The 25,548-nt window shown below is 39.3% G+C and overlaps 1 protein-coding gene across 5 annotated transcripts in view; it reads right to left on the bottom strand.

Annotated features, from left to right (window-relative positions):
- The window catches only part of LOC140202797 (plasma membrane calcium-transporting ATPase 1-like), a 129,198-nt gene that overhangs the window by 81,359 nt on the left and 22,291 nt on the right, over window positions 1–25,548 (bottom strand). For all 5 annotated transcript variants that reach the window (XM_072268157.1, XM_072268161.1, XM_072268160.1 and 2 more), the window contains exon 2: window positions 14,773–15,174. In XM_072268157.1, the coding sequence (XP_072124258.1) occupies window positions 14,773–14,971 (199 nt within the window). In that variant the 5' untranslated portion in view covers window positions 14,972–15,174. The remainder of the gene's footprint in view (window positions 1–14,772; window positions 15,175–25,548) is intronic.

Here is a 25,548-nt window from a genome sequence, read left to right as displayed (position 1 = left end):
TTGGAGGCATATGTCAGTAAAAATAAACCAGATTCTGAAGGGAAATCAGATGCTCATTTATCACTTGGAATATAAAAGCATCCACATTGTTCAAGACACCTCTTGTTTATTCTAAACGCCCTTTAAGTTTTACATGCACGGACAAGCATCCTTCAGTATCCAAAATCCACAATTCTCTGCCAGAACTTGATGTGAAATTATTAGGGAATAAAAAGGAAATAGTGAATCTGTGCTCTGTGGCAGACTTGCAACACAGGATAGGCTTTGCTTCTGAGCATTACATCAAGCAATCTACATTCTTTCCTTTATAGATAGATCAGCTGCCTATCAAAGCAATGAAATATTTGTGACATGCTGGAGCATGACAGCCTACAAATTTCCACACTTATTGAACATTACACGAATTATTCAACTTCCAGAATTTAGAGTTTCAAGGCACTGAAGATGACAGTTTCCGTGCAGGTTTGAGTAATGATTAATCACCTACATGGATTAGAGGAATATGCCTCTGCATAAAAAAGGTCAAAACTGACAGATACAAATTTCTGTTCAATCACTGGAACAACTGAAGGTAATATTGCTCGAGTCTGGATTTGCTTTAACCTACATCCAGTTTTACAAAACATAACCACTTTGTCAGACTACTGCTGACTCCTGAGTCACGCTGCTTTTTACAGTAAATGGAACTGAAACAAACTCCGATGCATTAGCTTTCTTCACAGTTGATGCTTATGCTGATTGTTATTTTAGATTTTCAGCATCAGCTACTTTAATCTCGAGGCAGTCAAACTGAATTCTTCCTTAATAAAGTTGTAGAAGGCCATGCTTGGCAAACAGGCAGCTCAGATACTTTAAAGCACCACAGTTTAGATGAATGAATTGAGATCTAATTTTCATTATGATCAGCCCATACAAACAAGTTCAAAGCTAAATACCTATATCAATCAGCTGGTAGGAAAATAGAAGTAAATCTGACAAACGTCTTGGAAGACTGATGGCTAGGAAACAATTCTTGAAAAAGGCAGTTAAACAGTGGAAAGATGATGCAATAGAAGGGCAATACAAAATTAACAGAATGCACCATCTGTGGCACCAAAGCAGAAAGACTTACAAGCTGGATCAAAAATCAAGCAGCCAAGATGATTCATATTCAGATTTATCTCATGTACAAGGAAACATTGAAAAGCATCAAAATGCAGGAGGAACTCATGTCAGTCAGCACCTATGGAGAGGAGTAAAGAGCCGATGTTTTAGCCCGAAGCACAGACTCTTTATTTCTCTCCACAGATGCCGCCTGACCTGCTGAGATTCCCCAGCATTATGTGCATGTGTCACATGCTCTGGATTTCCAGCAACTACAGAATCTTATGCTAGTGAAATACATCATTTGTGTTAACAACCAACACACCCAAGGATGTGTTGGGATAGCCCACAAATGTCACACATTCCAGCACCAAAGAAAATCTGAATTCTGGAGCCATACCACAAGATCAACCAGGTCTGACACTGCATCCTGAGAACACAACCTATTCATTACCAATGTTCACAGGTCAATTTTGCCCATCCTAGAAAATACAATGTTTGTTGGTATAGTGATCTTATATCCATTGTATTGTAATGAACAGCACCAAAAGCACAGAAAACTAATTTGAAAGTATAATTACTATAAGAGAAACAAGGAAACTAGCTCTATTATTCATAGGATTGAATTTATACATGGAAGTCAGACCTTTGAATTTATTGTGGGAGCTTGTCTGGGTGGCCACATGTTGGGCTCTTGTAACACAGGAACAGCCTGTACTGAATTCAAAATTGCCATATAGAACATAGAAATCTACAGCACCTTACAGACCCTTCGGCCCACAATGTTGTGCCAACCATGTAACCGACTCTATAAACTGCTTAAAATTTCCCTACCGCATAGCCCTTTATTTTTCCAAGCTCCATATATCTATGAGTCCCTTAAAAGAGCCTTTAATATCCACCTCTACCACCGTTGCTGGCAATGCATTCCACGCACCCTCCACTGTGTGTAGAGAAAAATTACCTCTGACATCCTCCTTCTACCCATTTTCAAGCACCATTAAAATGAATAGGGTCATGTTACTTCCACCATGGCTGGCGACAAGCAGCAGACCATTTGTGAAGTCCATCCAGTCCAAGGCTTAGGATATTTGTGTTTCCCTATTGAACTGAATGGTGAGTCCAGCACCAGAGGTGGCCAGATGCACTGGCAATCTGGCTTACTGTTGCTCTTGGATGTGCACACAGAAACAGGCAGAAACTAGCACTAAAGTTAAGCAGTGGCTCTCCAGGGCCATTAAGATCAGTACATTTGTGGGGGGGGGGGGGGGGAAGATACCTACATTTGTAGTGGGATTGGCAACCCTAAAAAATCAAAAATCTTAAAAATTAAAGATCTGTGAGATAGACTATATTACATATTTTAGTGCAAAAATACCAATTTGAAATATTAAGTTTTTCTGCAGACACCGGCCAAGTAAGCATTTGGAACAATTTCTGTTCTTAAGCCTAGCTATACACAATTTGGCTTTTGTATTCAATTTTTTCCCTGCTTATAATTTAAGCAGGTAGGGATGTCAAGTAAAAGCAGCTGCACAATATACGGTGTGTGTATATAATCACATCTGCATGGCATTTCAGCACACTTTTGAATACCAGTACCAGGTCAAGCATGCACAATGTCCCATAAGTACTGCTTTCAAAGTAAATTTATTATCAAGTACATACATAGAACCATAGAAACTACAGCACAGAAACAGGCCCTTTGGCCCTTCTTGGCTGTGCCGAACCATTTTCTGCCTAGTCCCACTGACCTGCACACGGACCATATCCCTCCATACACCTCCCATCCATGTATCTGTCCAATTTATTCTTAAATGTTAAAAAAGAACCCGCATTTACCACCTCGTCTGGCAGCTCATTCCATACTCCCACCACTCTCTGTGTGAAGAAGCCCCCCCTAATGTTCCCTTTAAACTTTTCCCCCCTCACCCTTAACCCATGTCCTCTGGTTTTTTTCTCCCCTTGCCTCAGTGGAAAAAGCCTGCTTGCATTCACTCTATCTATATCCATCAGAATTTTATATACCTCTATCAAATCTCCCCTCATTCTTCTATGCTCCAGGGAATAAAGTCCTAACCTATTCAACCTTTCTCTGTAACTGAGTTTCTCAAGTCCCGGCAACATCCTTGTCAACCTTCTCTGCACTCTTTCAACTTTATTTATATCCTTCCTGTAATTTGGTGAACACTGAACACAATACTCCAGATTCGGCCTCACCAATGCCTTATACAACCTCATCATAACATTCCAGCTCTTATACTCAATACTTCAATTAATAAAGGCCAATGTACCAAAAGCTCTCTTTATGACCCTATCTACCTGTGACGACACTTTTAGGGAATTTTGTATCTGTATTCCCAGATCCCTCTGTTCCACTGCACTCCTCAGTGCCTTACCATTAACCCTGTATGTTCTACGTTGGTTTGTCCTTCCAACGTGCAATACCTCACACTTGTCAGTATTAAACTCCATCTGCCATTTTTCAGCCCATTTTTCCAGCTGGTCCAAGTCCCTCTGCAGGCTCTGAAAACCTTCCTCACTGTCTACTACACCTCCAATCTTTGTATCATCAGCAAACTTGCAGATCTAATTTACCACATTATCATCCAGATTATTGGTTTAGATGACAAATAACAATGGACCCAGCACTGATCCCTGTGGCACACCACTAGTCACAGGCCTCCACTCAGAGAAGCAATTCTCTACCACCACTCTCTGGCTTCTTCCATCGAGCCAATGTCTAATCCAATTTACCACCTCTCCATGTGTACCTAGCAACTGAATTTTCCTAACTAACCTCCCATGCGGGACCTTGTCAAAGGCCTTACTGAAGTCCATGTAGACAATATCCACTGCCTTCCCTTCATCCACTTTCCTGGTAACCTCCTCGAAAAACTCCAACAGATTGGTCAAACATGACCTACCATGCACAAAGCCATGTTGACTCTCCCTAATAAGCCCGTCTATCCAAATGCTTGTAGATTCTGTCTCTTAGTACTCCCTCCAATAACTTACCTACTACTGACGTTAAACTCACCAGCCTATAATTTTCCGGATTACTTTTCGATCCTTTTTTAAACATGAGCCACTCTCCAATCCTCCGGCACTTCACCCGTAGACAGCGACATTTTAAATATTTCTGCCAGGGCCCCCGCAATTTCAACACTAGTCTCCTTCAAGGTCCGAGGGAACACTCTGTCAGGTCTCGGGGATTTATCCACTTTAATTTTCCTCAAGACAGCAAGCACCTCCTCCTTTTCAATCTGTACAGTTTCCATGGTCTCACTACTTGATTCCCTCAATTCCATAGATTTCATGCCAGCTTCCTTAGTGAATACAGACGCAAAAAAACCTATTTAAGGTCTCCCCCATTTCCTTTGGTTCTGCACAAAGCCGACCACTCTGATCTTCAAGAGGACCAATTTTATCCCTTACAATCCTTTTGCTCTTAATATACTTGTAAAAGCTCTTTGGATTATCCTTCACTTTGACTGCCAAGGCAACCTCATGTCTTCTTTTAGCCCTCCTGATTTCTTTCTTAAGTATTTTCTTGCACCACTTATACTCCTCAAGCACCTGATTTACCCCCTGTTTCCTATACATTTCATACAACTCCCTCTTCTTCTTTATCAGAGTTGCAATATCCCTTGAGAACCAAGGTTCCTTATTCCTATTCAATTTGCCTTTAATCCTGACAGGAACATACAAACTCTGCACTCTCAAAATTTCCCCTTTGAAGGCTTCCCACCTACCAAGCACATCTTTGCCAGAGAACAACCTGTCCCAATCCACGCTTTTTAGATCCTTTCTCATTTCTTCAAATTTGGCCTTCTTCCAGTTCAGAACCTCAACCCTAGGACCAGATCTATCCTTGTCCATGATCAAATTGAAACTAATGGTGTTATGATCACTGGAACCAAAGTGCTCCCCTACACAGACTTCTGTCACTTGGCCTAATTCGTTTCCTAACAGGAGATCCAATATTGCATCCCCTCTAGTTGGTCCCTCTATATATTGATTTAGAAAACTTTCCTGAACACATTTTACAAACTCTAAACCATCTAGACCCCTAACAGTATGGGAGTCCCAATCAATGTATGGAAAATTAAAATCCCCTACCACCACAACTTTATGTTTCCTGCAGTTGCCTGCTATCTCTCTGCAGATTTGCTCTTCCAAGTCTCATATATATGTCACCATATACAACCCTAAGATGTGTTTTCTTATGGCAAGCTCAAGAACCATAATAGAATCAAATGGAAGACCACACCCATCAGGGGAAACAACCAATATGCAAAGGACAACAAATTGTGGAAATACAAAAAAGAAACAATAATAAATAAATGAATAAGCAATAAATAGTGAGAACATGAGAAAGCATCCTTGAAAGTGAGTCCATGGGTTATGGGAACCTATGAAATGAATACACAATGGTAGAATTTAATGTCTCAATATTAAAAAATATTTTAGATAACCATACCATTAACCCGAGATAACTTTCTTTACCCACAGCTGTCTGAGCTGCTCAGTAATTTCAGATTTCCACAATCTCCACAATTTTGCTTTTTTATTTGGCGGACACACAGGGATCCTACTTTGTAGTTGCTCACAGACAGAGGAAATAGGGTGACCAAAATTTTATCTGCTTGAGCTGTCATAGGAGTGATTAGGACAGTCACCTGGATAAGGACCTTCAACCTCCATCTGAACAAAAATAATTCAATTTAGTGCTTTACTTCAAGTATGGCAGTGCTAATAGAGTAGACTGTGTCAGCACAGAATCCAGTGCCACTTATACACCCATCATGAGAAGTTCTTGTGCCTATAATTTCAAAATCTGTATCACCTCCATTTGTTACATTGGTTAGAAACATCAGGTCAAACTGATTAACAGGCTATGGAATTAAAACAAAAATTCAGCGAATAACATGAAGGCAAGGTCATTAAAAACTTAAATTGATTTTCAAAGGTGCTTAGAACTTCAGAGATTCATAGTCAACGTCAAATGTATTACTTAAGTATATATGGCAGTGCTAATAAGAGTGGACTACCTCAAGGTATTTTTGTAGACATTTACAGGAAAATAAAGATATGTAATAGAATTTACCAGAAACTATAGATAATCAAAAACAAAGACTGACAAATGGTTAAAGTCTACATCAATGATGAACACTAAGGGATGAGGGATGCAAGCAACTGAAATTGAACATATAGGTGACAAATTGAAGGAAAGTGCAAGAGATGATAGAACAAAGGTACTGGAGAAAAACTGATTCTGCAGAGCAGCAAGAATTGTGTTTAAACATGCACCATTAAGTCCAGGTTGGGAAAAGGTGCAAAGGACTCATTTTAAGAACAGAATATATTAAAACTGGTAATCAAATTCACAGTAGAGAGCTTCTGTACTGAACGAGTAATTCTGAGGCCTACAGAAGTGATTTGAGGCCAGAGAATCATTGATGAATGGATTTCCTATAGCATTCGTAGTTTGGAACAAATAACTTATTTTCCCCACTAGTTATAGTCTCACTATTGTGGTGCTTCCAGGTTAGACCACAAGGCATAAAAATAGAATAAGACCATCCTGCTCCATTTCTTGAACATGACTGATTGATTATCCCTCTCAACCCCATTCCCCTGCCTTTTCCTCATAACCTTTGATGACCTTACTAATCAAGAACCTATCAACCTTCACTTTAAATATATACCCCATGACTTGGCTTCCGTAGCCATCTACGACAGGGGTCCCCAACCTCTTATGCACCGCAGACTGGTTTAATATTTACAGTTAGGGTTGCCAACTTCTTCACTCCCAAATAAGGGACAAAAGCAGCAGTCAAATCCTGACGAAGGGACTCGGCCCAAAACATTGACTGTACCTCTTCCCATAGATGCTGTCTGGCCTACTGCGTTCTAACAGCATTTTTTGTGTGTGTTGACGGGACTCTTGTATTTACCCCGAGAAAGACTACCATGACCATGAAGCCTTGCGCGGGCACCTGTTCGCATATGTGATGTGCACGTGCGCATACGTGCCGAATTTTTTTCCCCACAAATCGGTTTTGGTTTAATCTTCCTGTCTACATTGTACATACATTATTTCTACTTTATATAGGCTGTGTATTTATCATATCATTAATGCTTTTACTATATGTTAGAGTTATTTTAGGTTTTATGTGTCATTTGGTATGATTTGCTAGGTTATTTTTTGGGTCTGGGAATGCTCAAAAATTTTTCCCATATAAATTAATGGTAATTACTTCTTCGCTTTACGCCATTTCAGCATGAAAGGTTTCATAGGAACGTTCTACCTTAGCGGGGGGAAATACGGGACAAGGGCAATCCCGTATGGGACAAACCAATTTAGCCCAATATATGGGGTGTCACGGCAAATACGGGACAGTTGGCAACCCTATGTTCAGGTTCAACAGTGTGTGGCAGGGAATGAGGAAAGGTGCAGCTGACTCATAACTTTTCCTCACGGCCCAGTAGCACATGCTTTGCAGCCCGGTGGTTGGGGACCACTGGTCTATGGCAATGAATTCCATAGATTCAGCACCCGTTAGCTAAAGAAATTCCTCATCTCTGTTCTAAAGGGATGTTCTTCTATTCTGAGAATGTGCCCATTGGTCCTAGAGTCTTTGCTATTGGAAACATCCTCTGTACATCCACACCTTTCAATATGCAGTAGCTTTCAATGAGATTCCCCCCGATTCTTATAAACTCCAGCAAGTGCGGGCCCAACGCCATCCACTACTCCTCATATATTATGCCGGACTTCTGGCTCTTCAATATTACACTGAGGGAGCTGCTGCTGAGGGACAAATAGATTTCACCTACAAAATAGATTTCAGCTTTACTGGACCAAGGCTGTAATGTGCTATGGAACTAACAGAACCTAAAGTGAACAGTAACACTAATGATGAGCAATGACTGCTTGATAACAATTCGATAGAATTGCTGATCGAAAAGGACTAGATGAGGTGCAAATGGCCAACTTAAATTTGCGCTACTTTTTGTGATCACAACATAAATAGTCAATTTTCCAGAGTCAGGCAGACACCTTACATGTGTAGATCTTAAGATGTAGTTCAAGTCTTCAGCAGTATAGTCAGATGGTTTCAGGTCCTTTAGCCTTGTAGTCAATTTCTTCCTATCAAGTGGATTGAACTGATCATGTGCCAAGATTTCTGAGTAACCCAAAACTGAACATGTGATCATTGAAAGACTGGTCCATGAAAGTTCTGGTCAAAGTGTCAGGTATCAATTGTATTGTGAAATACAGAGCTAGACAAGTTCTAGGATATAAACTGAAAAATGGCAAATGAAACATTGAGCCAAATCTTCTTGGTTGTGGCTGGCTGTCCCTCTGAAAACTGCTGACAGTTCAGCCGCAACCATGGAACCTGTAACATAAAACTTACGTGGATGCACTTCAAATCCAGGACAGAGTGCTATTTGCCTTTGTTGTGAACTCCACAGAGAATAGTCAGCCTTATGAAGTCCATTCTCTGATCCTACACAATGAATGAGCTAACAGAAAGTCAGAGACTTCGTTTATGGAGACCCCCAGATTACAGAATAAATATAGTTACATTTTATATTAAATATTGATTTGTAATTCATAGCCGTTTAATGAACTGCTTTATATCATGTTTAAAATGTACAAATTTGTCAAATGTTTCTGAATGCAGGAGGAATTTAAGCTTACAAAATCCTTTCAACTTTAAGACAAAGCAAAGCCTGTCAGGCATTGAGGGGAGGCCTTTATAGTGTCCTGTCAAACGTCAACTCATTGCCTGACTTGAGAATGCAGTGGCCCAATGATGTTGGCACTTTGTATCCAGTCCAAGAATGTACAGTTGCACAAAGACCTCAGATGATGAATTAGGGCCTTAGAGCAGATCTTGAACAATCTTATACACTGTGTAATAAAGGGCATTAGTGAATATTGGAGTTAAATCAGGTTTATTGGGGGTTGCACTGCATGGCTCAGAGGGCTGGAAGGGCCAACTCCACATGGTAATGCTAAATAAAACAAAGGATTAAGTAATCAAAATCAGTGCACCTGGAATTATTATAAACTACCCCTCTTATAAACTGTATGGAGTGAAGTTGGACTAAAAGGAATAGTTCTGTGAAACTGTAGGTAACCAGTTAAGTATGACTTGGTTGGAGCATATTCAAAGAGTTGCCAAATTGGCAGCGGGACAGACAGTGATCTAGACTAACTGAAGATAAAGTGGAGTGATATAGTAGGGGAGGCATGAAAAGCTGTTTGGTGATTTGCATTATCAAAACCAATGGATAACCAATCAGATTTAGGTAACAAATAGTAGGCCATTTGGCCCCTCACACGTACTCTACCTTTCAATAAAATCATGGCTAGACTTTTAACTCTCATCACCTGTATAGGTTTTTCCAAGGTGGTGCTGAGACAAGTTGAACAGCACAGAACAGAAACAAGCCTCTCAGCTCACTATTTATAACAAACATCATGCCGATCGATACTACATTCAGACCCCACATAGGCTGATTTGTTACAACATGGTTACTCAATTCTTTATTGAAATTTTTTTTAAATAGCAAAAATTCATTCTAAACACATAACTTCTCAAGTGCAGCCACCATTATAGTAAACATTCAATCAGACATAAGAATGCTTTACATAAGCTTTGAGCCACTCACAGCCAATCAGGATTAGTTCACACTACCTCCAGCACGTGTAAATGTTCTTGCTCCCTCGCCAATTTATTACAATTTTTTTTCCACCCATAGTGTCTGCAAAACGGCCTGCAACTTCCAGTGAGGGTAGTACATCTATGATGTCTAGGAAAAGCAATAGCATGGATGTGAAACTGCAAGTGATACGGTGTTTGGAAGCTGGTGAGCATCAGGTTGATGTTGGTGCCTCTTTGAAAGTGGCTAAATCAGAATAATTACAAAAAAAATGCAGACAAGATAAAAGTTTCTGGAATAATAACCTCAAAGTTAGCAATGAAGGTGATTTGTTCAAAGATCAATTTGCTTGAAAAAAATAGAAAATAGACTAAATATATAGACAGATGACCAAACACAACAAAACATGCCCCTAAGCCAGCTGAAAATGGAAAAGGCAAGAAGCATCTTCAATCATATTCAAGATGATGATATATCGGTAACATTCACAACCAGCAGAGGTTGGTTTGATAGATTTAAACAGCGCAGTAACCTCCATAACATTCGTATCTCTGTTGAAGCAGCTAGTGCAGACAGCAAGGCAGACCAGGATTTTCCTGCAACAGTGAGGCCATAATCAAAAGGGACGAATACCCTCTCAAGCTTGCCTTCAATGTGGATGAACCAGGCCTATTTTGGAAAAGAATGCTTTCTCATACTTTCATCTCCCAAGAAGAGAAACACACTTCTGGGTTAAAGGCTGCAAAAGGACCAATTAACCACAAAATTCCTCAGCACTAGTGTCACCATGATCACGCAAATCATGGACCAGTTCATCAATAATGGCCCTGACTGGGAGCAAAGCAATAAGGCAGAGAGAGGTGTTCTTGACATGATTTCCTGCTAACGAGAACTGCTTCAGAGGAAGGCAGTCAAATCTCAATGCCAAAGTTAGAGGATAACCCAAAGCATGATCCCCCCTCCAAGATACATCCACCACCCACTTCCCTCTGCAGCTGCTCCTTTGATGTACACGTCAGGCCTATTTGCATTTGTCTCTCCACAAATTACTGTGTATACATAAAGTAATACATCACATATCTTGGGTTTGATTTTTTAAAAATCAGGCACACGTCCATTTACTTAATGTTATAATGACCTCGCTTAACACTGAATCACATAGCGCTCCACCTGAGTGCATCCCCAGAGTTGAAGTCTGAGTGTATTCACATCTGACCGTTAGTTCAACATCCCTCTATGCCGTACTTGAATCAAGTACCTGTCCAGATGCCTCTTAATTGCTCTTGTCTCAACACCATGACCTCATTCCTGATACCAACATGGTGAAAGATTTACTCCTCATATTCCCTACAAACCTTCCAATTCTCACCTTAAATCTACATTTTATAGTTTCAGACATCCTTACCACAGAATACAGACTACCTAAAGCAACCAAAAATTTTGACTGTTTACTCTTTTCCATAGATGCTGCCTGACCTGCTGAGTTTCTCCAGCATTTTGAGTTGCTTTGGATTTCCAGCATTTGCTGACTTCATGTTTCTGACTAGCTAACCTTTCCTAATCATACTTCTATCGTGCCACCTCTTAGCCTCCTTTGCAACAGGGGGAAAACAGTCTCTCCTGATAACTCAAGCCCTCCAATCCAGGAAATATCCTTATGAAATATTTTTGCCTCCCTGCAGCTTAATCTCATCTTTCCTGTAGTAATATAACCAGAACTGCATACAATACCCCAACTGCAGCCCAACCAACGTTTTGTGCAACTGTAATAGAGTCAGAGGACTGTAGCACAGTTACAGGCCCTTCAGCCCACCTAGTTCATGTTATACTGCCTAGTCCCATTGACCCACACCTGAGCCACAGACTTCTATACCCCTCCCATTCATGCACTTATCCGCAGTTTACATGGCAGCTCATTCCGCACTCGCACAACCTCCTGAAGCAGTTCCTCAAGTTCCCACTAAACATTTCACCTTTCACCCTTAACCCATTACCCAACCTCAGGGTAAATGCAACCATGCTTTTTCTACCATCTATACTCAGAACTCTGTACACCTCTATAAAATCTCTTCTTGTTCTCAGACACTCCAGAGAATGAAGTGCTAACCTATTCAACTTCTCCCTATAACTCAGGTCCTCAAGTCCCAGCAATACCCATGTAATTTTTTTTCTATATCTATATTGTTGCTGTAGGAAAGTGACCAGAACTCCACATTGCACAGTGCAAAGTGACCAAAATTGCACGGGTATCACAGCCCGGTATGGAAGCACCAGTAACTTTGAATGGAAAATCCTACAGAAAGTAGTGGATACGGCCTAGTCCATCGCAGGTAAAGCCCTCTTCATCACTTAGCACATCTACATGGAGCACTGCCGCAGGAAAGCAGTGTTCATCAGGGACCCCCACCACCCAGGTCATGCTCTCCTGTTGCTGCTACCATCAGGAAGGTACAGGAGCCTCAGGACCAACAACTATCAGGCTCTTGAACCAGAGGGGATAACTTCACATACCCCATCACTGAACTATTCCCACAACCTATAGACTCACTTTAGGACTCAATCTCATTTTTTGCAATTTTTTTTCATTTTTTTTTATATAACATCTTAACTCCTGTACTCAATACTCTTATTTCTTATACTCTACACCTTATGCCCACATACACTCAATTGCCACTTTATTAGGTACACCTGCTCATTAATGCAATTGCCTAATTAACCAAACATATGACACCAGTTCAATGCTTAAAAGCATGCAGACCTGGTCAAAAGATTCAGTTTATGTTCAGACCAAGCATCAGAATGGAGAAGAAATGTGATCTAAGTGACTTTGACTGTGGAATGATTGTTAGTGCAAGACAGGGTGATTTGAGTACCTCAAGCTACTGATCTGCTGGGATTTTCACACACAGTCTCTAAAATTGACAAAGAATGGAGCAGTTCTGTAGGGAAAAAAAACACTTTGTTCAGAGGTCAGAGGAGAATGGCCAGACTAATTCAAGCTGACAGGAAGGCGACACTAATTCAGATAACTACATATTAGAACAGTGATGTGCAGAAGAGCATCTCTGTCTGCACAATACGAACTTTGAAGTGGATGGGCTACAGTAGTAGAAGACCACAACGGGTTCCACCCCTAGACCTAACAAATTGGCCACTGAGTGTACCTTATTCACTACTGAAATAGCAGAACATTTAGAAAGGAGTGGTTCCATTAGACAGATGCAGCATGGATTCAGAAACAGCAGGTCCTGTTTGACAAACTTACTGGAGTTCCTTGAGGATATAATGATTGCAGTGGATAGAGGGGAACAGGTGGATGTCGTATACTTGGATTTCTAGAAGGCGTTCAATAAGGTGCCGTACAAGAGACTTATAAATAGATACGGATGCATGGAGTCGGAGGAAGTGTATTGGCATGGATAGAGGATTGGTTAACCAATAGAAGGCGGAGAGTTGGTATAAATGGGTGTTTCTCCAGTTGGCAGTCAGTGGTGAGTGGGGTGCCACAGGGGTCGGTGCTGGGTCTGCAGCTGTTTACCATTTACATTGATGATTTGGAAGAGGGGACTGAGTGTAGCGTAGCAAAATTTGCCGATGACACTAAACTGAGCGGAAAAACAAATTGTACAGAGGATGTGGAGAGTCTGCAGAGGGCTACAGATAGGTTAAGTGAGTGGGCCAAGGTCTGGTAGATGGAATACAATGTTGGTAAATGCGAGATCATCCACTTGGAAGGAATAATAGAAGAGAAGATTACTATTTAAATGGTGAAAGATTGCAGCATGCTGTTGTGCAGAGGGACTTGGAAGTGCTTGTTCACGAATCACAAAAAGTTGGCTTGCAGGTACAACAGGTTATTAGGAAGGCAAACGGAATATTGGCCTTCATTGCTAGAGGGATTGAATTCAAGAGCAGGGAGGTCATGCTGCAACAGTCAGGGTACTGGTGAGGCCGCACCTGGAGTACTGTGTGCAGTTCTGGTCTCCATACCTGAGGAAGGATATACTGGCTTTGGAGGCAGTGCAGAGGAGGTTCACCAGGTTTATTCCTGAGATGAAGGGGTTAACCTATGAGGACAGATTGAGTCTATACTCTCTGGAATTCAGAAGAATGAGAGAGGATCTTAGAGAAACGTACAAGATTTTGAAAGAGATAGATAAGAAAGTTGTTTCCATTGGTAGGTGAGACTAGAACTAGGGGACATTGCCTCAAGATTCAGAGGAGATAAGGAGAACCTGTTTTTCCCAGAGAATGGTGAATCTGTGGAATTTTCTGCCCAGGGAAGCAGTTGAGGCTTCTCCACTAAATATATTTAAGATACAGTTGGATAGATTTTCACATAGTGGGAGAATTAAGGGTTATGGGGAAAAGGTAGGTAGATGGAGCTGAGTTTATGGACAGATCAGCCATGATCTTATTGAATGGCGGGGCAGGCTTGATGGGCCGGATGGCCTACTCCTGCTCTGATTTCTTATGTTCTTATGTCTACCCATGTTGCCACCTTCAGGGAATCATGTACTTGTATCCCAACATGTCTGTTCAACGACAGTCCATAGGGGTCTGCCAGTCACTATGTCCTGCCCTGATTTAACCTCCCAAAATGTATCACTTTGCATTTGGCTGAGTTAAATCATGATAGGAATAACTTATAACTTTGTATTTTCACCGGGGAACTTCGCCCATAAAAGCGATTGTTGTAAAATCATCCAGGTGCACACTTAAATTCCTGACTATCTACTGGGAATTTATTCCAATAAAACCTTCATGCCAAATAGATATGGAATATATTACAGCCAGAGCCTTTTTTTTTTAATGGTCTAAGATTTGTAATGCATTTTCAAGTCCTTACATTAAATATTACCTGCAATTCCAAAGGTAGGCATACATACACCATTAATTAAAACATGCACAATAAAACCTTCAATAAACAATATTAATTTTTGGATTGTTCTGCTCCTGTCTGGAAAAACGTGGCTTTGAAACAAAGGGTAGAATCCTAAAGATTACCTTCTATAGGTGAGGTTTTCAACCTTGCACAAAGTCCTTCGACATTCCCATAACACTCTTCTATTTTCTGTACAGCGTCTGTAGAACGCAGCTCCATAAGGTTACGGAGCTCTGCAACAGTACAGTCAAAATGCCCTTCATGGTGATCATCTGTTGTTCTGCTTGGCAGGTACTTCACTGCATTATTCATGTCACCCATGGTTAAAAATCCTTACTGCAAAGTCTTGGCACCAAAAAACTGCAATAATCCAACCAAATATGGATTCCAGAAGTGCAATTCTTCCAGAAACAGTTGATCAGTGAACAAGCTGCATTATCCGATGTGATTACTTAAAAAATCCTACTGTTTGACCACTGACTGGTTTCCATGTTCACTCACTTTAGCAATCCTTTGGCTGAAGTCTACAAAAAAAAAGAAAGATTTAATTAATGTTTGTATACAAGCATACATCATCAACATGCAGATACTGGCAAGTAAAAACTACCATTTGTAGAGCCTTTTAACAGCCAGGCCATCAGCTGAGAAATCAAAGGACATGCTGTGTTTCTATCCATAGGTGACTGCCCAGGTACATGTCCAATTATCAGGTGCAAGCACAAGGTACTACATACTAATGTTGAGCATCCAAGTCTCCTGAATGTCATCTTCAATAATTTTCATAGGGGGCTTTGGAGGCTTGAACAGCAAATCTGAAAACCTCTCTCTCATGTACATGTCAAACACAGTAAAAGTTTAACTTTCTCCAATGACAATTTAATACCCCCAAGCACCATACATTAACAGTATTCAGTGCTTCTCAACATCAACTGATGTAGTAGTGCTTCTTTATAAATGGCTGTCCTTATAACTAGGTGGTATAAGATTTTGAAGACTAATTGCTTTATGCTCTCCCACACACATCCACAATGGTTCCTGAATGTGACAGAGGGCCTGCCTCGATTTTCTGCTGGGATGGTCTCCCAACAACCACAGTTAGATACAAAACATTCAAAGCCATTAAAAATGAAGGCTTAAAAACGTTAGCAAAAATAGCAGCTTTTACAGGTTCCCTTAGCACAGCAAACATACATAATACTGTGTTCTCAGAAGAATCAACTGCAAAGCTCTGGAACCAATGAATTGTATACACTGCATTGTACACCTTAATTTTAAGGTTACTATACATCTTGCTTTATTGGATTCCTCAATATACTAAAAGTGCAGATAATTGGTTTTGTAATTATTGACTTTACCTAAATTTCTTAACAGAATATAGCAAAACGAGTCTGCATTTCCTGCTTTAAACTCTGGAAGGATTTTCAACATCTCAAACATTGGACAAAAACAGTAAAACAGGAACAGAAATAAAGAATATGAAAGGCAGCATTTGTATAAAAAGAGTTAAAGGTCAGAACTTCCAATATAATGACTTGGATATGGAAGTGGAAGGGTGGCCTTGGCAAGTTTACAGATGACAAAGGTTGGTGTTGTGGATAGTGTAGAAAACTACCAGTGTACAAGATATAGACAGGATACGGAGTTGGGCAAAAAACTGACAGATGGGAGTTCAATCCAGAAAATTGTGAAGTGATACAATTTGGAAGATCATACTTGAGGACAGAATACAAGATTAGTAGTAAGATTCTTCGCAGTGTGAAGGATCAAAGGGACCTCGGGGTCCAGATCCATAAATCCCTCAAATTTATCTCACAAGTCAATAGGGTGGTTAAGAAGGCAGATGGCATGCATGCCTTCACTGACAGGTGGATTGAATTTGAGAGCCAAGGTAATGTTACAGGTCTTTAAAACTCTGACTGGACCTCACTTGCAGTATTGTGAAGGAAGGATACCGAAGCTTTAGAGTATGCAAAGGAGATTTACCAGGATGTTGCATGGGTTAGGGAACATGTCATATGAGAAATATGGGTGAGCTAGGGCTTCTCTTCGGAAAGACAGAGGTTGAGAGGCAACTTGATGGAAGTATAAGATTGAGGGTACAACCAGGATTTTTTTTCTGAAGGAGGCAGAGGCCAATACCAGAGGACATCCATTTAAGGTGAGTGGAAGCAGCTTAGAGGAAATGTCAGAGTTTAAATACTCAGAATGGTGAGTGCCTGGAATGCTCTACCCAAGGTGATAGTAAAGGGTGATACAATAGGGACATACAAGAGACTAAGGCACATGAATGAAAGAAAAATGCAGGGTTAAGGGTTGTGTAGGAGGAAAGGAAAACAGATATATGAGGTTGGCACAACATTGTGCACTGAAGGCCTATTCTGTGCTGTACCGTTCTGTTATAAACCACAAATGGGCCAAACCCAAACTCAAGGACTGAATGCTTCCACTATATGACATTCAGAAACTTAAAAACTTCAAGGATCCAATGAAAATTCAAAGAAAAATCAGAACTCAAAATAAAATGTAAAAAAAAAACAAACTGCCAGAAATGTTAACTATTTCTTTTCCCCAATCCTGTCTGGCCTGCTGGGTGCTTCTAGTGTTATTTTATTTCAGATTTCCATCATCTGCAATTGTGTTTTTTTCCTTTGGCAGTTAAATGTAAATGAACTCGTATTTGCCTAGATCCATCTCACTCTTTTTCATTTAAATTCATTCCTGCCACAAAGGTTTAAACTGTCATAGGAAAAGCAGGTTGACTCCATGGTGTTAACTGAAGTGTTCACTACATCTCTGAACATAAGCATAGACGCAACCCAGTCAATGATCTCAAACACTTTCACACATCCGGCCTACCTATACCTTGCAATACTCCTAGTTATCACCTGCACTGTCTTGCAGCATTTTTGACAAGAGGAGTGTATATACCAGAATGTAAAAGCTGTTTTTTTTTGAGGGGGAATACAAACCCATCTTCCCTTCAATTTCTTCCAACCAATGGAACTATTTCTGACATTCAGCTCTCGAATACACTGAAAATTTGTCACTTAAGACTATTTGGCATGAACAGCAGCAAACTGATTGGAGTCAGTTAAACCTGTCATTGTCATCCTAGAGACAAAAAAATAAAGCTCTCCTGCAAACATTTAAAAGCAAAGTTTTTAGTTCACAGCAATACAACTACTCCAAGTCCCTGATTTGATCAGTTCACCAATAAGAACATCTGAAGAGGTTTCAAGTTCATGTTCCTCCCTACCAGCACTGTTCTGAGGGTGTGTTACACTGTTGGTTGCAACTTACACAGACCCCATCCACACTGCATTGTACATCCACTGCCCTACACTACTCTGAACAGCAAGGGACTAACCTATAGAATGTGTCAATGTTTAATCCTCAACCAACTTCAAATTCTGGCTATTGCCGTTTCCAAATTCTTACTGTTTGTTAATCGTCTGTTCCTATATTATCCAAAAAAGAAAAAACTGGCCAACTCCAAGAAGAATAGATTTGAGGTATCTGAATCATAGTACCTAAAGGCTTAATTTACATCAGGGACACATTATATTTCAATCTGATTATGTATGCATTAGTTGAAGGATTGACATAGCTAATGCAACAAGGATAGAATTCATCCAAAATAATATTTGATCACAGACCATCATAGACTCCCACACATTACCCACAAAAGTAATTCCAGTATAGCTGCACAAAAGCCTGCTTCACAATTGCACAATATTAAGTATATTAGAAGCCTTACACCAGTCATACCTGTGGCTGTCCAGAAACAAGCTGAATCCGAGAGAGAGAGAGTGAACAACCAAAAGACCCAAGCACTACCCACAGCCACCACTTATCTGCACCCACGCTGCACCAGAATATGCAGATCCAGGATCGGCCTCTACAGCCACTTTTGTTTTTTTGTTTTTCTGTTTGATTAGGAGCACCAAACTGACAGTTTTCCAATTTTCTGGCACTTGCCAGAATCTAAAAATTTTTGAAAGGTTGTAACTAATGTATACATATTGGTAGCTACTTCTGGGATGCAACACAGCATTATTCCCCATGAATAGAATATTAGTATTTTCCACTGCAAAATCTGAAGCAAAACATCTCAACTCTTCATTACTTTCATGTTCCCCATAACTATTTCACCAGCCCCATTGTCTTGGGCCAATGCTCACAATGACCTCGCTTTTTAAGTACTTAAATTTTTTTCTTTTTTAACATCCTTGTTAGTTTGCCCACAGTTAAGTTTTTCTGTTGTTTTTGCCAGATACTGAATTTATTTTCAGGCTTCAGGTCGACCACTAACTTTAAAATCAGTCAGCACAGAATCAGTCAGTGCCTGGAGTCATGCAGAGGGGAGATTAATTTCTTTCCATGGTCTATTTAAAAAGAGTGAAATATTATCATGTCAGTGACAGCAAACCACAACTTTGAAGCAGTAGATGGATTAGGCAGGAATACTGTACATTATTAGCTATGAAAGTCTGTACACTTTGCAAAAAGGTTAGATATTCAGAGTGCAAATGAAATAAAAAGTTGTAAGAGTATTCAAAATGTTATACTATTATGACCTGGCTTAAAAGATGACATCATATTTTGATGTGACTGATGCGCTTTGGATTAGTCTAGATCATTAAAATAAACTCCGGTAGTTGCTTGTGGAAGTTACTGAGCACTATTTTGGACTTCACAGCTGTCAGAACATGTTCCAGTTACTTGTTTGAATATGTTTGGTCTGAACATAATTATTTAGCGTACAGGCTCGGCAACCTGTGGACAGGAGGTAAAAGTGATTTTTCAAACTGAAAGCTTGCTGCATCCATTTGACCTGAATGTTCCAGGAGACAGAAAGCAAGAGCTAATTACAAAATATATTGATGGAAGCACTCTGCAGGTTAGCAAACATCAATGGGGAGACACAGTTGATATTCTGAACAAGAATCGCGACTCAAAACATCAATACTACTTTGTCCCCACTGATGATTCTCAAACTCCTGAATGCTTCTAGTTTTGTTTCAGATTTCTGATGTCTGCAGTTTTTTTTTTGCTCTAACAGCTAAATAAGTGTAACCCTACTGCCCTGAAGGTAACATAGTCTGAATGGAAAGTGCTTGAGTATTAACATTCAATCTGGAAAAAACAGTTCAATATATAATTCACTAGGATTGGTTTGATTACATGACTGGAATGTTATTTATATTTATCCTTCACTAATAAGGTTCAAGTACAAACATGATCTCAATGCAAGGTAACACATGTTACACTTTGTTGATACTATGTATCAACACTTAACAATCCAGCAAGAATTCCAGTCAGGTCCCAATTAGATGCTTGGCATTCTACATGTTGTGAAATTGAAGCAAAATTGATCCCTGCAACATAGGTTCATATAACAAGACAAAAATGCTGGATTGTGAAGCTAAGGAGAGACAATCATAATCCAGCAAATTCAGTTAAGATTACTTAATTTTTCATTTCCAAGGAAATTTGACCTTCACCTGCATATTCTCTCCACTGTTTTGTTATAACAAAAGGCTCAATGAATGATTATCTCAGGAAAGCCGCTTGCTTAATCTAATTAGTGAATCCAAGGCCTGAAAACTATCGTTCATTAGGTTACATACACTAGTACAGTTCAACACACAATCAGCTACAACCTAGTTAAGACAGAAAACAAATGGAAAAGCTAAAGGCACAATTTAACTACTTGTTATTCTAGAAATGATTAAATGGATTATTTGAAATCCCAAAGGCAAGAATTATACATTTTCAGCCTGAGATGTGCGGCTACTTTATCATTTTCTGTCAGTCACCTTATGTACAGCATCACTTTACGAACATACAATCAATGCATACAAGCTATCTTACACATTTATATTTGTTGTGGTTTTTATTATTATGTTTCTTTAAACCTTTTTTTGTGCTGCATTGAATCCAGAGTAACAATTATTTTGTTCTCCTTACACATGTAGACTGTAAAAGACATTAAACAATCTTGACTCTTGCATAAGGAAACAATTTGTTCAAAGTTGCTAAATTAGGAATGGTTATCAAATAGATACAATATTCAGTAACACAAGGGATAGATGTTCCGGCATTGGTAGAAATATTAATCTATTTTCATATCTACCCTGTCAAAATAAACTTGTTACTAAATTTAGATCCACATTGAGTAATTATACTCTGGCATGCCAACAGTTCTAGAATTAAAGGCACTGAAACAAAAAGTGAACTGATTAAACCTTTAACCAAGATAACTGTTTGCACAAAAGATTTTTTGCAAAAGGCACTACAGTAAGAGTAGCGGTTAATGTGACACTATGGTCGGAGCGTTCCAGAGTTTGGGGTTCAATCAGAGGGACCGTCCTCCCCGGGAAATGCATAGGTTTTCCCCAGGTACTCCAGTTTCCTCTAACAGTCCAAAGACATACTGGGTAGGTGAAGTGGCCATTGTAAGTTGTCCCGTAACTAGGTTAGGATTAACCGGGGTTGCTTGGGTGACACGGCTCAAAGGGCCGAATCAACGCTGTATCACTAAATAAATAATAAAACAAATTTATATTCAATGTATTAAAATCTGAACTGATAGAATTATAAATCTTAAATAATTGAGATTTCATGCTGTTCAAGCTTTGCTTCTGCAATTCGACCAAGTAACATGAAACCAGGGATTAGATTGCACAAAACTGTTAACTTACAGACTACTCCATATTATAAAAACATGAATTCAAATGGCATGGAGCAGAGATAGATGGTGATAACTTCCTTTATGCCATCGTCTTATTGAGAAACTGCCTCCAGCTCTAAATTTAGTTTTTAAACTGGAGTAAGTAAACAAAGTGACATATTACAACATTGCACAAAAAAGGAATTACCAAGTTAACAGTTTAACTTCAGCATTTGAGAGAAGAACATGAAGACTATGGTCCAGATGCACGTCAATGGGATTAGGCAGAAAATAGCTTGGCATGAACCAGACAGGCTGAAAGGCCTGTTTCTGTGCTATAGTGCTCTATGACTCTGGTCTGACTCAAATATGACTCAATAAATGAGCAGGACAAATATCAGAAAGGAACAGGTAACTAAAGAAAATCCATTTCCTCTCTCCTCAAACACCAATCCAGTTTCAAGATATTAATTTTTTATGCTCAGCTACTGGTTTTATTTCTATGCATTTCTGGAACAAACACAGTTCTGAAACTGGATCATTTTGAAAAATCTAAAATTTATCATTTCTCTTTCAAACTCAGTTTGAGCTCTACCCATACTCTAATACTTTGCTCAAATCTGCTGAAAATTGCATTACTCTAATACACCAAATGGGAATCCACACAAAAACACAAAAATAACATGATTAATTCCTTCCTCAACCTTCTGACTTCTGTTGCCTACTTGCTGGCAATGAGCTTTTTCCTTAAACGTTTTCAATACAATCCTATATAAAAGCATGAGTGGCAGGTGCACCACAAACTCTTTTATTTGGTCCCTGTAGAATTACTACATGCAAACACACGGAAAAATTAAATGACAACCAATTGTTTGTTTAAAAAAAAGAGGGTGGAGAAAGCAAGGATTTGCTTTAAAAACTTAAAAATGTGCTAACAGCATGGTTATTTCACACAGACTCGCCCATACACATTTAAGGTCACAGTAAGTGCAACATGTGATTTTGGTCATTTTGGTTCTGTAGAGAGGCAAGCCTTTTAGTATAAATAATAGGTATAAACTATTTTGATTTTTGAATGACAAAATAGGTAGAGATACGATACCACTTTTGTGGTTGAAGGTACTGGAGCCTGATACTTTTGTAATCCAAAGGTTCTTTGGAAGTCAAGAATCAGGCATAAAACTTGATGCTTACACCTATTTCGTTAAATGTTACAAGAACAAAGAATGAATAAGGGGAGCCAAGAGAACAAGAAAAGCAGTCATAGTCACCTCATACTCAGTAACAATTAACCAATAAAGTAGCCAGATTCAAGTGGCATGACACCTGCTGAAAACTAAGTTTCTTGAAAACCAGAGAAGCAACTGCACAGTTAATATTGGAATATTCACACTGAGCTACTGCATGTGTATACAAGCATAAGAACACTAAAATACAAAAGAAACAATCTGACACCTCAATCCACCATAGACAATGCTCTCCATTCAGCAGGCACACTACAGCATTCCTACCTGCTCACCAACTACAAGGGCAGGCCTCAAGGCAACCACGTGCAGAAACCTGGTTTTTCTACCAGAACAGGTTTGATAATAACCACCTGCAATTAAGTAATTACAGAACAAGGCTTCTCAATTTGACATTGCACCCCAGAAATAAAACTATTCCACTGGCATCTAAAGGTGAAAAGCTGCAGCAAAAATAACGGGAAAATAGGACTACTAAGAACACTAGGATTAAAATGACAAAAAGGAAAAACTAAAAGTTTTATTATAAAGTTGATGACCTAAAACACAATGATTGACTGGGTGCCACCTGATAGCCATTGTGGAGACTTGGTTGAAAGGGGATCAAAGCTGGGAATGTTATATTCAAGGATATTTGGCTTTTGTGAAGGGCAGGCAGGAAGAAAAAGTTTGGCGTTGGTCACATTGATGAAATAAATAACATGAAAGACAACCTAAGCTCAGATGTTTTGTCCATTTGGGTGAAGGTTAAAAACTACAAGAGAATGAAAACACTGGTAGGTATATAGGGAACCAAATTCTAGGAAAATATACAAATCAACAAATAAACCAGATGAGTGTAAAAGTGGAGCAACAATTATTGGAGGCTTTAACCTTCACTAGCTTGGTTTCATGTAATTAGAACGCATAGCCACAAGAATCAATTCATAAAGTACATTCAGAATAATTTCCCAGACCACTGAGTCACAACACTGACCAGTGAACAGGCCTTTTGGGATCTGGCATCGATTTAACATGACCTCAATACAAGATCCCTTAAAGCAGAAATTATATTGGTGGAATTAGATAGTCAGATGGAGTGTGGAACCTGGGGCAAAAAACAACCGGTGAATTATAATGGAATAAGTACAGAGTTGACATGAGTGGGCTGAGCAATTAACTTAACAGGATAGACTGTGGGCAAGCAATGACAGATATTTAGGAGGCAATTCTTGACGATCAGTAAAATGACATTTCAATAAGGAAGAAAAAATTCTAAGAGATGAACCAATCATGGGGGTACCAATGAATTGAGAGAGTCAAACTGAAAAACATTTAAAGCTAGTAGTAAACCTGAGGCCTGAAATAAATTCAGGATCCAGTAAAGGAGAGCAAAAACAATAGAAAATAAACTGGGGCCAACTAACAGGCAACATTAAAAAAAAAGGATTTAGTTTAAGTATATGAAAAGAGGAATGTTGGCCCCAAGACAATATGGCTGGTAAATAGTTATGAGAACTAGAAAACGGAGTTAAAATATCTTGCAATGATTTTTACAGTACAATATACTACAAATATTCCACTCATGCTGAATCATGCTGGGTTGCATCCCAGGGTCCCAAAGCAGCTACTGAAACATATGTATTAGTTACAATCAACCAGAACATCTTTTTAAGACCCTGGAAGCTGTCAGAAAATTGGAAAACTCAATTTGATACTCTTAATCAAACTTGAAAGCAAAAAGTGGGCAACAATAGGCAGATTAGCCTAACATCTGTTATTGGAAGAGACTGTTGCTTTGTTAGCCATAGGTGAAAATCTAAAGGAATTCAAGTTCAATCTATTGGCATTTGTGTAGTTTACTAACAGAAGCATGCACTGGAAAAACAACTTGGATCTGAGACAACCCTTTGCAGTAATAATACAAACCTCATTTTCAAGCTCTGTGCATTTCCACACAATTTTTAGCCAATTACATCAAGAAAATTTGATATCTAAAGGATCAAGGATCAACGATCAACTTTATTTGCCGTATACATTTACATATGTTAGGAAATTGCTGTGGTGTGTTGGTCAAGGTGCAACACGTAACAAACATTCAATTACACAGAACAGAATATTAAAATAAAATTAGAAGTACATATATGGAACATATGTGCATAGAGTAAATACGTAATACCAGCATGTACTTACAATGTAAACAGCATTATAAAAAGTGGTTTAAAGTGTTTACAATGTAGTGCAGTGATGGGAGTAATAGACAAAAGGGCTGGGGGGTGGAGTAACTAGAATGGTTGACCAGATTAACTGCCGACGGGAAGAAACTTTTAGTAGAGTGTGACATTTTTGTATCAGTGGCCCTTTAACGTTTTCCAGAAGGAGCTTTTGGAAAGGCAATTTGCTGGGTGGGTAATGTCCACAATGAATTTTCCTGCTTGTTCCTTCGTCCTGGACTACTGCACAACATAGTGACAGTTTCGTGCTCCAAAACCTCTGTAGAAACCATTCCTGCCATTCAATATTAAGGACATCACAGATTTCTAACTCTGTGCAGGGAATGTAGTCACATTGAGTTTTGTATTGACAAAAGTGATCGTGAACAAAGGGAAATCACCTGGTCAATCGACATGCAATCAGAATGCATCCAGTGAAGCCTTGCTCCTAAATAGTAGGCAATGTTGGTGCAGATGTATGATCCCTAATAAATTCAGAGGTTATTTCTGCTCTCTGGAATGATTTACTGCAGAAGATTGTGGAGGCTATATCTTAAAGTAATTAGATTTTATGAAGATTAGGGACCTGAACACTATGGAGAAATGACATGGAAAAGTGAAAAGGCTTGGGGAAAAAAATCATAAAAGGCAGACTTGAGGGGCCAAATGACCTTCACCTTTCTTATTTCTTGTACTCTAAACATCATTATAAATATAGAATAATTCTAAGCACATTAACAAAATAAGGGATAGCAAAATAAAATCAGCTTCATTCATTTTTCTTCCTAT

This window comes from Mobula birostris, chromosome 9 (genome assembly GCF_030028105.1).
Source record: "Mobula birostris isolate sMobBir1 chromosome 9, sMobBir1.hap1, whole genome shotgun sequence".
NCBI lineage: Eukaryota > Metazoa > Chordata > Chondrichthyes > Myliobatiformes > Myliobatidae > Mobula > Mobula birostris.
This window is presented reverse-complemented; position numbering and strand designations above follow the sequence as displayed.